Source organism: Eutrema salsugineum, unplaced genomic scaffold (genome assembly GCF_000478725.1).
Source record: "Eutrema salsugineum unplaced genomic scaffold, Eutsalg1_0 scaffold_5, whole genome shotgun sequence".
Taxonomy (NCBI): domain Eukaryota; kingdom Viridiplantae; phylum Streptophyta; class Magnoliopsida; order Brassicales; family Brassicaceae; genus Eutrema; species Eutrema salsugineum.
In genome coordinates, this window is record NW_006256612.1 from 751328 (window position 1) to 764915 (window position 13588).

Here is a 13588-nt window from a genome sequence, read left to right on the forward strand (position 1 = left end):
AAATTCAAGCGGGATATGTGCAATCACATATAATACTGTATACCCAATCAAGCTGATCTCGTCATCTGATTTATGGTTTGCTTCTTTTATATTTGTTTTTCAGTTAATTAGTTAGGCTTTGCTTTGAGATAGCTAGACTTTCGCTTTTGCCAATGATTTGGGTTTAAATTTCTATATAACCTCCTTAATTGATAATAATAATATCGATGAGTTTCATTAAATATACCTCTTTTAGCACAAATATCTTTTTAACTCTTGTTATTTTATTTTTTGTAATAATTTTTCTATTAATCATATATATGAAAATAGGTGAATTCTCTTCATATCTTGCCACATCAGTAATTGAGAAGCTGACACCTATCATTTTACATAATTATTAAATCAAAAATTTTATAATTAAAAATCAAAAACTAATTAATACCACTAATTTTAACATAAATTTCTTTTTAATGTTTATCTATATGTTCATAACCATTGAGTTACATTAAAATTAAGACTTTTCACATTCCTAATAAAAATAAATAAATAATATTTTTAATACATTATACAAAAAATAATAAAAATAAAAGTTATTTGTTTGATACAGATTTTTTTTTAAAAACTAATATCAAATAATCAAGCAAATTATCATATTCTTATATTTAACTACGTATATATATAAAAACAAACATATTTTTTAAAAAATTATGTAAAAAAAAAATTCGGGTGTATGCGCAGATACAAGTCTAGGGAATATTAATTTTAGAATGCACTTAAATTATAGTTTTACAAAATGTTATCGTCATTTCTTCCTTCCACTCCTACAAATATATAGTTTTCTTTATTTTTACTTTGTAACTTTGAGTGCTTCGAACTTTACTTTTTTCTTCTCTCTGATTACCTCTCGGGTTATTACTTCTCTAATTTATTTCTTCGGTTGGAAATTTTCCAAGTCCTTTGGCATATGCATGATTTTGTTGTAAAATTTTGATTTAAGATTCTAAAAATTGAACCTTTACATTATTTTTTGCATAAATAACCCTATACATTAATATTATTTATGTATTCAGAAAAATCCTCTATTATTAACTCAAAGAGTGTAACTAACATTGTTTGTCAAAGAGTTAGCGAGGAAACGAGAGTATAACCAAAGTTGGAGATGCATTGCTTTCCTAAAGTATGCAAGACTTTTAATGCATGTCTAGATTTGTGTACTCTTCATGCTGAACAATGTGATTTTTTTTTTTGTCAACGAACAATGTGAATTTTTTACCTTGAATTATAAATTGTATCTAACATATAGAAAATTAATTTTTCAAAACATATATACTAGCTACAATTTAAAAAAATTGTTTTCATTGTGTTTTATATATTTTTTTAAAATACATAAAATTTATAAACTTAGTAAAATAAAATCTTAATAAAAAAATATCTGCCTAGCGCGGGAATTAACCTTAATCATATTTATAAAAGAACACTTTCATTCTCTCTCTATTGGGCCACTTGGCACTCTCTTCAAAAAAAATTTTAAAAGTTATTTCATTTAAAACTACACAACTAAATCATATTAAATTCATTCAATTCATGCAAACAACAATAATATAGTAGCATCTATAACATCTTTATCAAAAAAAACCATATATGACATCTTAAAAAAAAAATGTATATGAATGTTTGTTCCTACAAAAAATTTTAAAAGTATATATTTCAAAAAAAAATTGAAAGAGGAGTTAGAATATTCCATCGTTCCATCAATATGATTTGATATAGTTACTAAATTTAGTGGAACCAAAAAAGCATCCTATCAATATATCCATGGTTACATAATCGATAAGTCTAAGAAAACCAAAAAATTATAATAGATACATTTATGTTGTACATAAAAAAATAATTGTAAACAAATGTAACGTCAATTTGTAATTTAATTCACTAAGCTTTCAATTGTGAGTTGACTTCACATTAATTATAAATTGACTGAAAAAACAGTCCAATAAAACACAATTTTTCTAACGTATGGATCAATGAGGGGAAGAAAATTGGGATTAAACCTCAAATATTATATGGCAATTAAATCTTATTATGTGATTGATTGAAAGCTAAAAGCGAAACAATTTAAAACCATAACGTATGAGTTAAAAACAAAGCCAATATCTTGAAGAAAAATAACTTATTCGTTTAACCTTTTAGCAACAAAAAATAAACGTCTTCGTTTCTTTCATTTACTATAAATAGCTCACATGCTGTCAATATAATATAAAAAAAAAAAAATATCACGTGCTGTCAAAACACAAAACAATTCGCATTATATACACACTTAATCACTTATCAAATGTCACAAACATATTAGTTGAAAGCCAATTAGAAAACCATTGTATATCAGTATATGGGTTAGCAGAATTTAAAAGTTTGCTTGGATTCATGTAGGGCATTGTCAATATAATTTTTCCCCCAAATTTTTACATCTTAAAAATTTTAACACGGCTTCTTATGTGTTTCTGTTGCAGTTGTGAAAAGATTATGATTTTCTGAAATAAATTTTTATATTTGTTCTGTTTTCTTACCACCATGTTTGATTCATTTACTGACAGTAGAAAATTATGTATTCTGTATTTGCTGATTTTTCTTTGTGTCCTTTCTCATAGCCTCTTAGCCTGAGGCCTGGGATAATGAAGAATATAGTGAATGGACTGCCACGACCATTCCCAACCTTGAGTATATGGGTGAATGGAAGCCTAAAGTTTGTCTATCTAACTGTCTAGGGGTAAATATAACATGTTCAACCTTTTTTTTACCTTTCAAGGTTGTCATGTCCTTCTGTAGCAAATCAATAACCCCGACTACAAGGGCAAGTGGGAGGCTCCAACGATTGACAACCCTGGTAAGTTTCTACACTTTGTGGCCTTCTTATTTCCTTTATTCATATTTTTCATATTCCATAATACACCTCTAGGGGTCTCATGTTTTTTTTATGTAATACTTTTTTGAATAAGAAAATTGAAGGCATAATGTAGTGAAAGCCTGGAAGGTAGTGGATTGAGATTGAAGATTTGGTGTCCAGACTAAAAAGTTTTTGGTCATTAAAGTAAGTTTAAACTTCCAAAATTCATTCTTCTTCTATTTTTCTTACAAAAATATAATTTTTTTTCTTCTATTTCTTGCAATTTGGTAAATAAAATATTGTTTATGTGATATTCATCCATCTTTAATATTAGCAAAGTGCAGAACATAGTATTAGAAATTTATAATATAATATTGTTTTCTAATATATTTTCCGACTTGAATCTAACCATTTGTTTTATAAATACAGACATGGATTGATACAAAGTTACAAACCTCAGTATTGACATTCGGGTTGATATTCATAAATTATTTTGTTTCTAAGCTCTCTTTCTTGTATGGATTTATTAGCATTGGTTCATTAGCATTATTCAATTAGGTGCAAGTGAAAGAAAGAGAAGAAGATGATGAAGTAGAGAGCAAAAAATCTGATGAAGTAGATTAGGATAACTAATTAATTTATTGGAAGATGGGTATTATTTTTTGTATAGAATTGTTTTATAGAATATAGATGATTTAGAATAAACATCTATACATATGCAAAATTATGAATTTCTAAGTTTATAATTTCTACTAATTTTATATTTTATCATATTTATAAGATTTTAATTTATTCATACATACTTTGTTTTTTGTAGAAAGATGATAACACCGAATATACTTAATCAACAAATAATTTTGTTGTTGTAATATATTAATCTATTATATAATGAGAGAGTTTTCTCTCCATCTAGACTATCCACATCACCAAACTCATAAAGCTTAACATTTAAGTATATTTAAAGTATGCATTTAATAAATATATCAATGTTTGTTATTAATATATTTAGTATAAATTAAATTAAATTTAAAAAATTATAGTATAAATAAAAAATAAGTGATAATTAGATATTAATAATTAAAAACATTGTAATTCTAACTAGATTAAAAATATATATATTTTCTTAAAAATGATAAATTATTAAATGGAAAAAATGTTTAAAAATGACGATAATTAAAAAAAAGCAAAAATAATGAAAAATAATAAGAAAAATAGAAGGAAGAAGAAAAATTAAAATACAAAAATAGAAGATGTTAAAAAGATGAAAAATAATAGAAATTAAAGACCATTAAGAGGAATAAGGAAAAAAAAAGAACACAAAGCTGATGAAAAAGGATTTTGAAAAATATGAAAACAAAGAAAGAAAGAGAACAGAAGATAAAGATATCAAAATATGAAAATATGAAAATGGAGAAGAAGAAAAAATTAACAAAAATAGATAAATATGATGTTTAAATTTCAAAAATTTGTAAGAATAAATGATTAAAAATTATTACTGCGCAACGTGTAGAGCATAAACAAAAAAAAATAATTTTAATACTGTAATAAAAATCACACAATAGTGACAGACAAAATATAAAAGTACATGAAATAAAAAAAATAACAGAAATTAATAACATAATTAAGAAAAAATTTTATTATATACAAACACTAATAAGGATTGTACAATATAAATATAGAAAAAAACTATTAAACTATAAAAAAAATTATCAAACAAATTATTTTTTTAAAAAAACATATAAAAATGTAAAACACATAAAAATATAAAATAAAATGCGCGCGAAGCGCAGACTCAACCCTAGTTATTTATAACTAAAAAGAGAGATCAACCCACTACAAAAGCATTTAAAAAATCGATAATTTACATTCATTTGCTATAAATAGTAGTTTTTATTATATTTGTTTAATGATTATATTTCCAGTAAATAGAAAAAGCTACAGATGAAAATCTATAAAAAATTTCAATTCACTAAAAAAAATTATTTTTTGTTTATCAATATATACATAATCAGAAGTTTTGTTGCTCTCATGACATATATTCACAATCATATCTATAAATCATTGATTTTGATGTAAACTTTATTTTATATACAACAAACAAAAATAATCATTTTATCATGACCATAAATTCAATTTAAAACAACAAATTATCACTAAATATATAATCTATCCATCGCGTGGACAATCATCTAGTTAATATTAATACTCAACTAGATTATATCGGACCTTATCGGAACAATTTACTAAAGATAACTCACACCCATAAATCACGCAATAACATACAATAAAAGATGCTAACGAAAAGCATAGGCTCCATATAATTAAATTGAGCATACAAAGTCTAAAAAATTTAAATTTATTAATAAACTTGAAATTGTATTATGATGAAATGACAGATTAATAAATAAATTATGAATATACATTTTAAACGCTTATAAATATGATATATAGATAATGCATATGTATAATCAATGGTTTAAATCACTTAGATCACTTACTAGTTACTACTATGCTCTAGAACTATACCAATCAACTAATACATGTATAAAACCGAATTATAAAGAAGAGTATACTGTCCACGTTGTTTACTACTATGCTCTACTATATGAGCTCTTCCAACTACACATAGAGAAGTGGTTTTGGTTTCTTCTTGAGTGAAATATCAGTAGTTCGGTACCTTTTGTGGCAGAGTAGACTGAGCCGACATTAAGAGACACGACTCCAGCAACAGAGGATATGAACCCGATGTTCCCAAATCCTGAAGCCTTGAGCAGAGGATGTGCAAGCTGGCTAAAATGGTACGCAGATTCCAAATTGGTCGAAATGTGGAACGAGAAATCCTCTGCTGTATGTTCCATTGTTGGCTTTGACCGGATTGCACCAACATTGTTAATCTAATATCAAGAATATACAATCCGAGACATGAATCAGCCAATAAAGTTTTTTTCTTGCACAGGACAATACAAATCAAATGATATGGGATGGAGACTAATTACAAGTATACTAAGCTTGGCATCAAACAATGAGGACACGGTTTGCATAAGCTTCTCTCTTTCGGTCCAGGATGATGCGTCACAGACTGAACCAGTCACTTGAAACCCTTTCTTTTTCCATTCACTTAAACACTCGTTGAGTTGAGATTCGTCTCGAGCACATGTATGTATTATTGCCCCAAATCCTGCAAGTTCCTCTACTATAGCATGCCTAGAAAGTTTCAAGAATCAACAACCTAGTGTAGTTCCTAGTGATTTCAAGATGTATGGAGAGAGAAGAATGATGATTACGAACCCGATGCCTTTGGTTCCACCAGTGACAAGTGCGGTCTTGCCTTGAAGACTCCATCTGCGTCTTTGCTCCTCTCCAGCCATTTCCCTCAGATAGAAGTGGATGGTGATGTTATCAGAATAGTTTGTGTTTTTTGGTTAAATATAAGTAAAAATATTGAAGGCCACAATTATGAAATAGTGATGGTCGATCTACCACCATTGACCAATATGAAATATCTCATATTTTGAGGATCCTACTCGTTCGGTGAGTCATGTGTCTCATCAGAGCCTTAGTATGAACGCACAGTATTCAATAATGTTTTAAACGTGGGACATTGAGCCCGCTTGTTCTTATCCGTGACCTTAAGAAGACAAACTAATCAATGAATCTTCTAGGAATAACATGAGTAGATGAACTTAGTCTAGTTCTCTTAGTTAAACTAATAAATGAAATGTCAAGGAAATAACATGAGTAGATGAACTTAATCTCGTTCTCTAAGTTAAACTTTTTTTTTATTATTATCATTATTTTTTTTAAAACTAATCAATAAAATGTCAAAGAAATAACATGAATAAAGGGAACTAGATAGTTGCTCACGCGATACTTAGATTGTGGTATCTAGTTACTTTTTAGATTCATTTACTTGATTTTGCGTCCACGCTATGCGTGAGAATTTTATTGATAAAAATTATCTACAATCAATCATATTTATTAAGATATAATTATATATTAGAATTTTAATAATATATTAAAAATATTATAGTGTTAATATAATTTTTATGTAAATTGTGAGGTTTCAATGGTTTTTTTTTTAAATTTATATACAATATGTTTTTTTCAGAAACGTACTATTTGGTCAAAGACTTATAAGTTAATATACTCAAACCGATTAAAAATTTTACAAAATAATCAAATGCTACTATTTAAACATAGTATTGACATGACGATAAAATATTATACATTCACTTCTTCAAATCAAGAAGATAATTGTTTTTCATCATTTTTACTTTCATTTCAGTTATATATGTGATCTTAAGAAAATAATAATAAAATTTTAAATTTAATCTTTTTTTCTTATTTAACCAATACAATTTTTTGATATATTAATTAAATAAACAAAGTAATAAATAAAAATTTTGCTTTGAGATTAATTCCAAAAAAATAGTTGAATATGAAATGATTAAAATCACACAAAATTTGTGAACTAAATTTATTTTTGTCATTTGGTTGTGTTAACTTTTAAATAATTTTTCAATGATTATACCTCATCTCTTCTAATAAGAATATAAAATAATTTTCATCATGTTCATTTTTATTCTTGTTAAATCTGTTTTTTCAATAAATATATCATTTTATTTATTTAATAATTTGTTTTATGATTATATTCAGTTTCATCATATTCATTGTCATTTCTTCTAATTATAATTAAATAGACAAAATTGGTATAATTTAATAAATACAAATTTAGAAAAATGAATAACAAACTGAATAGCTCAAAACTAAGAACTTCTTCATTAATCTATTGTAATTCCAAGTCAAATATAAAAATGTATTTTTTCAATCATTTTTACATAATATATTATATAATATTATGTGGAAATATGTTTTGTATATGTGAAAGAAATTTAGATGTAAATCATATATATTATTTATTAAAAATTCTACTTGAAAAGCCTTTAAATCAAGTAACTTAAACTTGTATAAGTAGTATATTTTTTTATATTTAAAAAAATAAATTTGTAACTAAAACAGTGATAACGGAGATTTTAATATCATGTGGTTTATTTTTGTTGTTAATTATGGAGATTTTTTTAAAAAAATTTTTAACCATAATATTAGGATTTGAAACTTGATTTTAATTTTTAAATGTTGATATGAATACCTTAAAAATAATATGGCTAAACTGTTATTAATAATAGAATAGTTTAAATTACAATTTTTCCTATATTGTTTTGTATTACCAATGTAATTTTATAATTTAAAAACTTTTTGAATTTTAATTATTAATGTGGACTAAAAACATTGACCTTTTAAATTTTATGTGGATGTCCTTGGAGGCATATAACTTCAGCTTTTATTTTTCTATAAATTTTTGTTTTGTTAACAATACAGTTTTAAAATTTGAAAATTTCCTTAATTTTAAATATTGATATGAACCAGTAGAATTGAAATTTTAAATCCTATACACTCTTTGAGGCATATAGATTCAGGTTTTATTTGTAATATATTTAGATATTAACGCTGGAAGATCCCACACGAGACCCGTTGCGGCAAGTAATTTTGGTTTCTCCTCCATGTTTTGAGGCTTACGGAATATATTCTGCTATTGTTTGATTCAGCTAATTGTTACCTTTGTGCTTCAGGTTGGATTGCTAAACCCTTGTCAGATGTCATGTTATTCCAAAGATTTTTCTCGGATACCTCAGTCTCTTTCGCCTTACTGCGGAGCCTCTTTCTCTATTTTTATTAGTTCGTTTTCAAAAATTTTGGGTATCAATCATTTGACATGTTTTTCGAATTACATGAAATTTATCATTCTTTTCAAATCTAGTGGTAAAACTTTAGAGATTTTACGGTCTCTTTTTCAATATTAAAGCAGCTTGTAATGACTTTGTTTTCATCATATTCTTTTTAATTTAGCTAATAGTTAAACATATAGTTTATTCAAGTTGGTTCTTAATTTTACATTGTAATGATTTATTCTTTAGTGAAACCTAACTCTATTTTTTTGCTTTTTTTAATTGAAATGGTTGTACACACATAAAAAAAATTTAAAATTTATTATAGTTATGTGACAAAAATTTGGATACTAATGTAGGAGTCTCTAAATATATGTGTATAAGTAAATAAATTTTAATATTTTATTTGTTCTTAGTTATTTTTATAATTGAAACATCTAATTTAAATTTAAATTTTCCTATTTTAAAATTATTTATTTTATTTTATTATTATTAATATAAATTGTATGTATAATTTATTCATCTTTAATAATTTTTTTTTAAACTATAATAGAATTTAGAAACTTTTTTATTTTTAATGTTGAGGTGGACCAATAAAAAATTTATATGCAAATTTCTTTATTCAACAATAATATTAGAATTTGTAAATTTTCTTAATTTCCTTGTTTAACACTAATATTAAAATTTGGAAATTTTCTTAATTTTGAATGATGATGTAGACCAATAAAATTGTTAATTTCTTTATTTAACAATAATATTAAAATTTAGAAATTTTTTTAATTTTGAATTTTGAATGATGAAATGGACCAATAGAATTGCCCTTTTAATCCTATGTGGACACCTTGAGAAGCTTATAGCTTCAACTTTTATTAGTATATAAGATAAGATAAGATGATTATGATATAATATTTTTTGCACATAAACTAGAGTTTAAATAAAAATTAATGAATCATAGTGCGATAAAAACTTATATACTTCATGAGCGCAACAAAAACTTATATTCATGTATATGTATGTTGATTGATAAAAAAGTGTGTTTTGGGTGTGAATCAATTGTTTTTTGAATAGATTTTACTAATAATTTATATATACACGTAACTAGAGTTGGCTTTCAGGTATACAAGAACATAATAATATAGACAGCTAAGCTTTTGTTTAATAGATCAATAAATGTTGTTTCATACAATTTAAAAAATACAGGTAAGCTTCATTGATATCTATATATGTATATAATAATTTCTATATATAAATAATCAAGTCTCTTGTCTTCATGTCGACAAGAAAATAAAATAATATTAGTCCATTGACTACAGTAGTAGTATATGAGAATTTGACTTTGTAAGAGTATCTCCAATGATCTTTCATTTTTACATTTTCCTTCATTTTGAAGATAAAAATGAAGAAAGTTCTTCAATGGTGCTTCAAATTCATCTTCAAAATAAAGAAATGAACAATGTTCCTTTAAATTTGAAGGAACACTGTTCATTTCTTCATCTTTTGAAGGTGAACTTTTTTATTTACAAAATATATCTTTAACTTTCTACATGCTTTGTTTTATACCCAAACAAAATTTATATATTTTTTTATCCAATTAATTTTAAAACTGTTAATTTTTTAATTAAATTATTAAAGTAAAAAAATACAGTAAGCACAATAAAAATATACAATAACATATATTATATAGAAAATACAATAACATAGCCCACAACAAAATTAAAAATGCATAATTAATACTGAATTATAAATAATAAACTTAACTAATATAAATTAACAACTTAATAATTTGGAAAATCACTTCCAAGTCCATTAAGATGATTAAAATACTGTCCAAATAAAGTTGATGCTGAAGGAGGAGTTTGTTGATTTTGTTGTTGTTCAGCCCTTTTCTGTAAAATCCGTGCTTGTTCAGCTTGAACATATGTATGAATATTCACATCTTGTATAGAATTTATGTCTTGAAACAAAATTTTTTTTTCTTCTTTAAATTCTTTCAAAGCATAATTCTTACTTTGAATATCTAAATGGTGCTGTCTTTGGGAGCTGGTCTTTTTTAGTTGCTCCACAAGTTGTCTACTTCCTTCTTCTAAAGTGTTGATAACAAGTGATGTTTGATTATCACTTTTTATTTTCAGCTTAGCTTTTCTCACTCCAATCGGTCGTTTAGATGCAGACCCACCAATAATGTCTTCTTCATCATCTAAATTCAAAGAAAGTGAAAGCAAACCTGAAGATGCTTGTGTACCAAAGTCTGGGGTTGGATTTTCCGACTCCGAAGATGCATACCCAAAACCACATGTATTTGGTACGTTTCTAGCTGGAGTTTCACCATCTTTAAACTTCTCAAAATTCTTAATAATGCTCCACACATGATCAAATTTCCAACCTGCTTTGTATTTTGGATCTTCCTTTAACATTATTTTGGCTTGATCAAACTACACATAATTAAAGAATTTATTAAAACTAATGTAAATGAATTAAGAAATCATATATTAACTATCACAAAAAATACTCACAATGTCATCATTTTGAAGCACCACTTGGACGTTGATTTTCACATTGTCTGATGCATGCATGTAATTTTTTTGTTGCTTTTTCAATAGCTTGAAATCGACATTGGATGGATTTCTTTGACCGTTCACTCCAAAATGCATCTTTTCCATTCTCGTAGCCTTCTACCACACGAGACCAAAAATGATCAGATGATTGATAAACACCTGTGATAGGATCTTGATAAATTTCCATAAAAATTTGACATAAAAATTTATCTTCTTCTTGAGTATATCCACAAGAACATAAAGGCATTTTTGTAAATAAAAGTGAGAAAAGATATAGATGAATATGAAAATTATAGATTGTACAATGTTGTGAATGAAAATAAAAACTCATGATCTTATTTATAGATGTTGGTAAAAATTGTCATATTTTTAATTTTTAAAAATGATCTGACAATATAATTGTAAAGTGTTTTAAAGATTCTCACGTTTCTTAACTTATTATAATATAAATTGACAATACAAATGCAAAGTTAGTCAAAGAATCTTTTTTTTTCTCAATTTATTATGACAGAAATGACAATACAATAGCAAAGTAATTCAAGATTCTCACGTTTCTTTTTTTTTCAATTTATAGTATCAGAAATGATAAACAATGGTAAAATAATTTAAGATTCTCACATTTCGTTTTTTTTTTTATTATGACATGAAATGATAACACAATAGCAAAGTAAATCAAGATTCTCACGTTTCTCTATCTATCATGATAATATATGTCATCTGATAATACAAAATAAAGTGATTCAAATATTCTCATGTTCTCTATTTATCATAACATGATATAACAATACAAAAATTAGTAAAATAAAAAAATTGACAATACAATAGCAACTTGACTCCAAATGTTTCAATTATCATTTCTATAAGTAGCACCAAAACTCAATATGTTTCGTCACAACCTCAACAAATATTTATTACTTTTCTCACTCTAAATCCTATCTCTGAAAATGAATTCTAATTTTCCAAATTTACTACATTTTCATGATTCATCATCATCATCTTCAGATGATGATAATATGGAAATGATCAATAGTCTCGAGGAAGAAGAACAAGCAATACATCTTGCTATTGCTAATAACAATGCGATCATTCAATACCTTCTTAGCCAACAGAGTAACCAAGTGCTCCACGGTGGTTCGGTTCCTGGATGCTCTTTCATACACCGTGATCGAGAAAGTGCACATTACAGATTATTCAACGACTACTTCTCAGACAGCCCGCATTACAATGATGCTATGTTTCGCAGGAGATATCAAATGTTTCGCCCCTTATTTCTTCGTATAGTCAATGCCGTTGAAAGTCATGACAAGTACTTCAAACAACGAAAGGATTCAACTGGTAGACTTGGATTATCCTCCCTACAAAAAGCAACAGCCGTATTTCGGATGCTAGCATATGGTGTACCAGCAGATGCCACAGACGAGTACATTAAGATAGGCGAATCAACGACAATTGAAAGTATGAAGAGATTTTCTCGAGCCGTAGTGGAAATATACTCAGCTCAATACCTGCGTTCACCAACACCTGATGATGTTTCTAGGCTTCTTTACATTGGTGAGAAACGAGGTTTTCCAGGAATGCTAGGTAGTTTGGATTGCATGCACTAGAAGTGGAAAAATTGTCCAACCGGTTGGACTGGACAATATGCTGGTCGTAGTGGATCACCAAGTATAATTCTTGAAGATGTGGCGGATTATGATCTTTGGATATGGCATGCATATTTCGGAATGCCTGGCACAAATAATGATATCAACATTTTGGAGTCTTCCCACCTTTTCTCCAACCTTGCTCAAGGTATTGCTCCTCCTGCTCATTTTGTCATTCAAGGAAAAGAATATGACATGGGCTATTATTTAGCTGATGGTATATATCCAAAATGGTTGACCATTGTGCAAACTATTCATGAGCCAGTGGGTTCAAAAAAAAAATATTTTGCTACACAACAAGAAGCTTGCAGGAAAGATGTAGAACAAGCATTTGGAGTTCTTCAATCACGTTTCCCAATTGTGAAAGGGCCAGCTCGTTTTTGGGATAAGAATGTGCTACATGACATAATGACTACTTGTATAATTTTACATAATATGATAATTGAAGATGAGCGTGATCTCAGTGCACCAATTGAAGTAAGAAGAGAAGTTCTACCTCCAGAGGTTGAAATAGAAGCGAATGAAAGTATCCGGTTCCAAGAATTTCTGGCTCGTTATAGAAAAATCAAGGATAAAGAAATTCATTTCTCTCTTCGAAATACATTAATTGATCATCTATGGGAAAAATATGTGTCTTCTAGTACATCATAAGATTAGGCATGGTTTGCTCTTATTTACATTATGTATTGTAATTTTCTTTATATAAATTTTTTTTAATTATATAAAATTTATAATTTGGTTGAATAATTACTCTACATAAATAAATAGGTGAAAATTTGTTAAACTGAAAAATATAGAACCTTGTTA

At 26.7% G+C, this 13588-nt stretch overlaps 3 protein-coding genes across 3 annotated transcripts; 1 reads left to right on the top strand and 2 right to left on the bottom strand.

The window, feature by feature from the left end:
• Window positions 1–5296: 5296 nt before the first annotated feature.
• Window positions 5297–6249, bottom strand: LOC18991646 (tropinone reductase homolog At1g07440). Its single transcript, XM_006414963.2, has 3 exons — window positions 6146–6249; window positions 5854–6061; window positions 5297–5751 (listed from the first exon to the last, which is right to left on the bottom strand). Exons 1-3 carry the CDS (start codon window positions 6223–6225, stop codon window positions 5449–5451), a joined length of 591 nt encoding a protein of 196 aa, XP_006415026.1. The 5' UTR covers window positions 6226–6249; the 3' UTR covers window positions 5297–5448.
• Window positions 6250–10458: 4209 nt separating this feature from the next.
• Window positions 10459–11360, bottom strand: LOC112084189. The gene is made up of 3 exons (XM_024153431.1): window positions 11097–11360; window positions 10592–11015; window positions 10459–10469 (listed from the first exon to the last, which is right to left on the bottom strand). The coding sequence occupies exons 1-3, from the start codon at window positions 11241–11243 to the stop codon at window positions 10459–10461; spliced, it is 582 nt and encodes a 193-aa protein (XP_024009199.1). The 5' UTR covers window positions 11244–11360.
• Window positions 11361–12151: 791 nt separating this feature from the next.
• On the top strand, window positions 12152–13432 carry LOC112084190. Its single transcript, XM_024153436.1, has 2 exons — window positions 12152–12719; window positions 12930–13432. Exons 1-2 carry the CDS (start codon window positions 12152–12154, stop codon window positions 13430–13432), a joined length of 1071 nt encoding a protein of 356 aa, XP_024009204.1.
• Window positions 13433–13588: the final 156 nt, after the last annotated feature.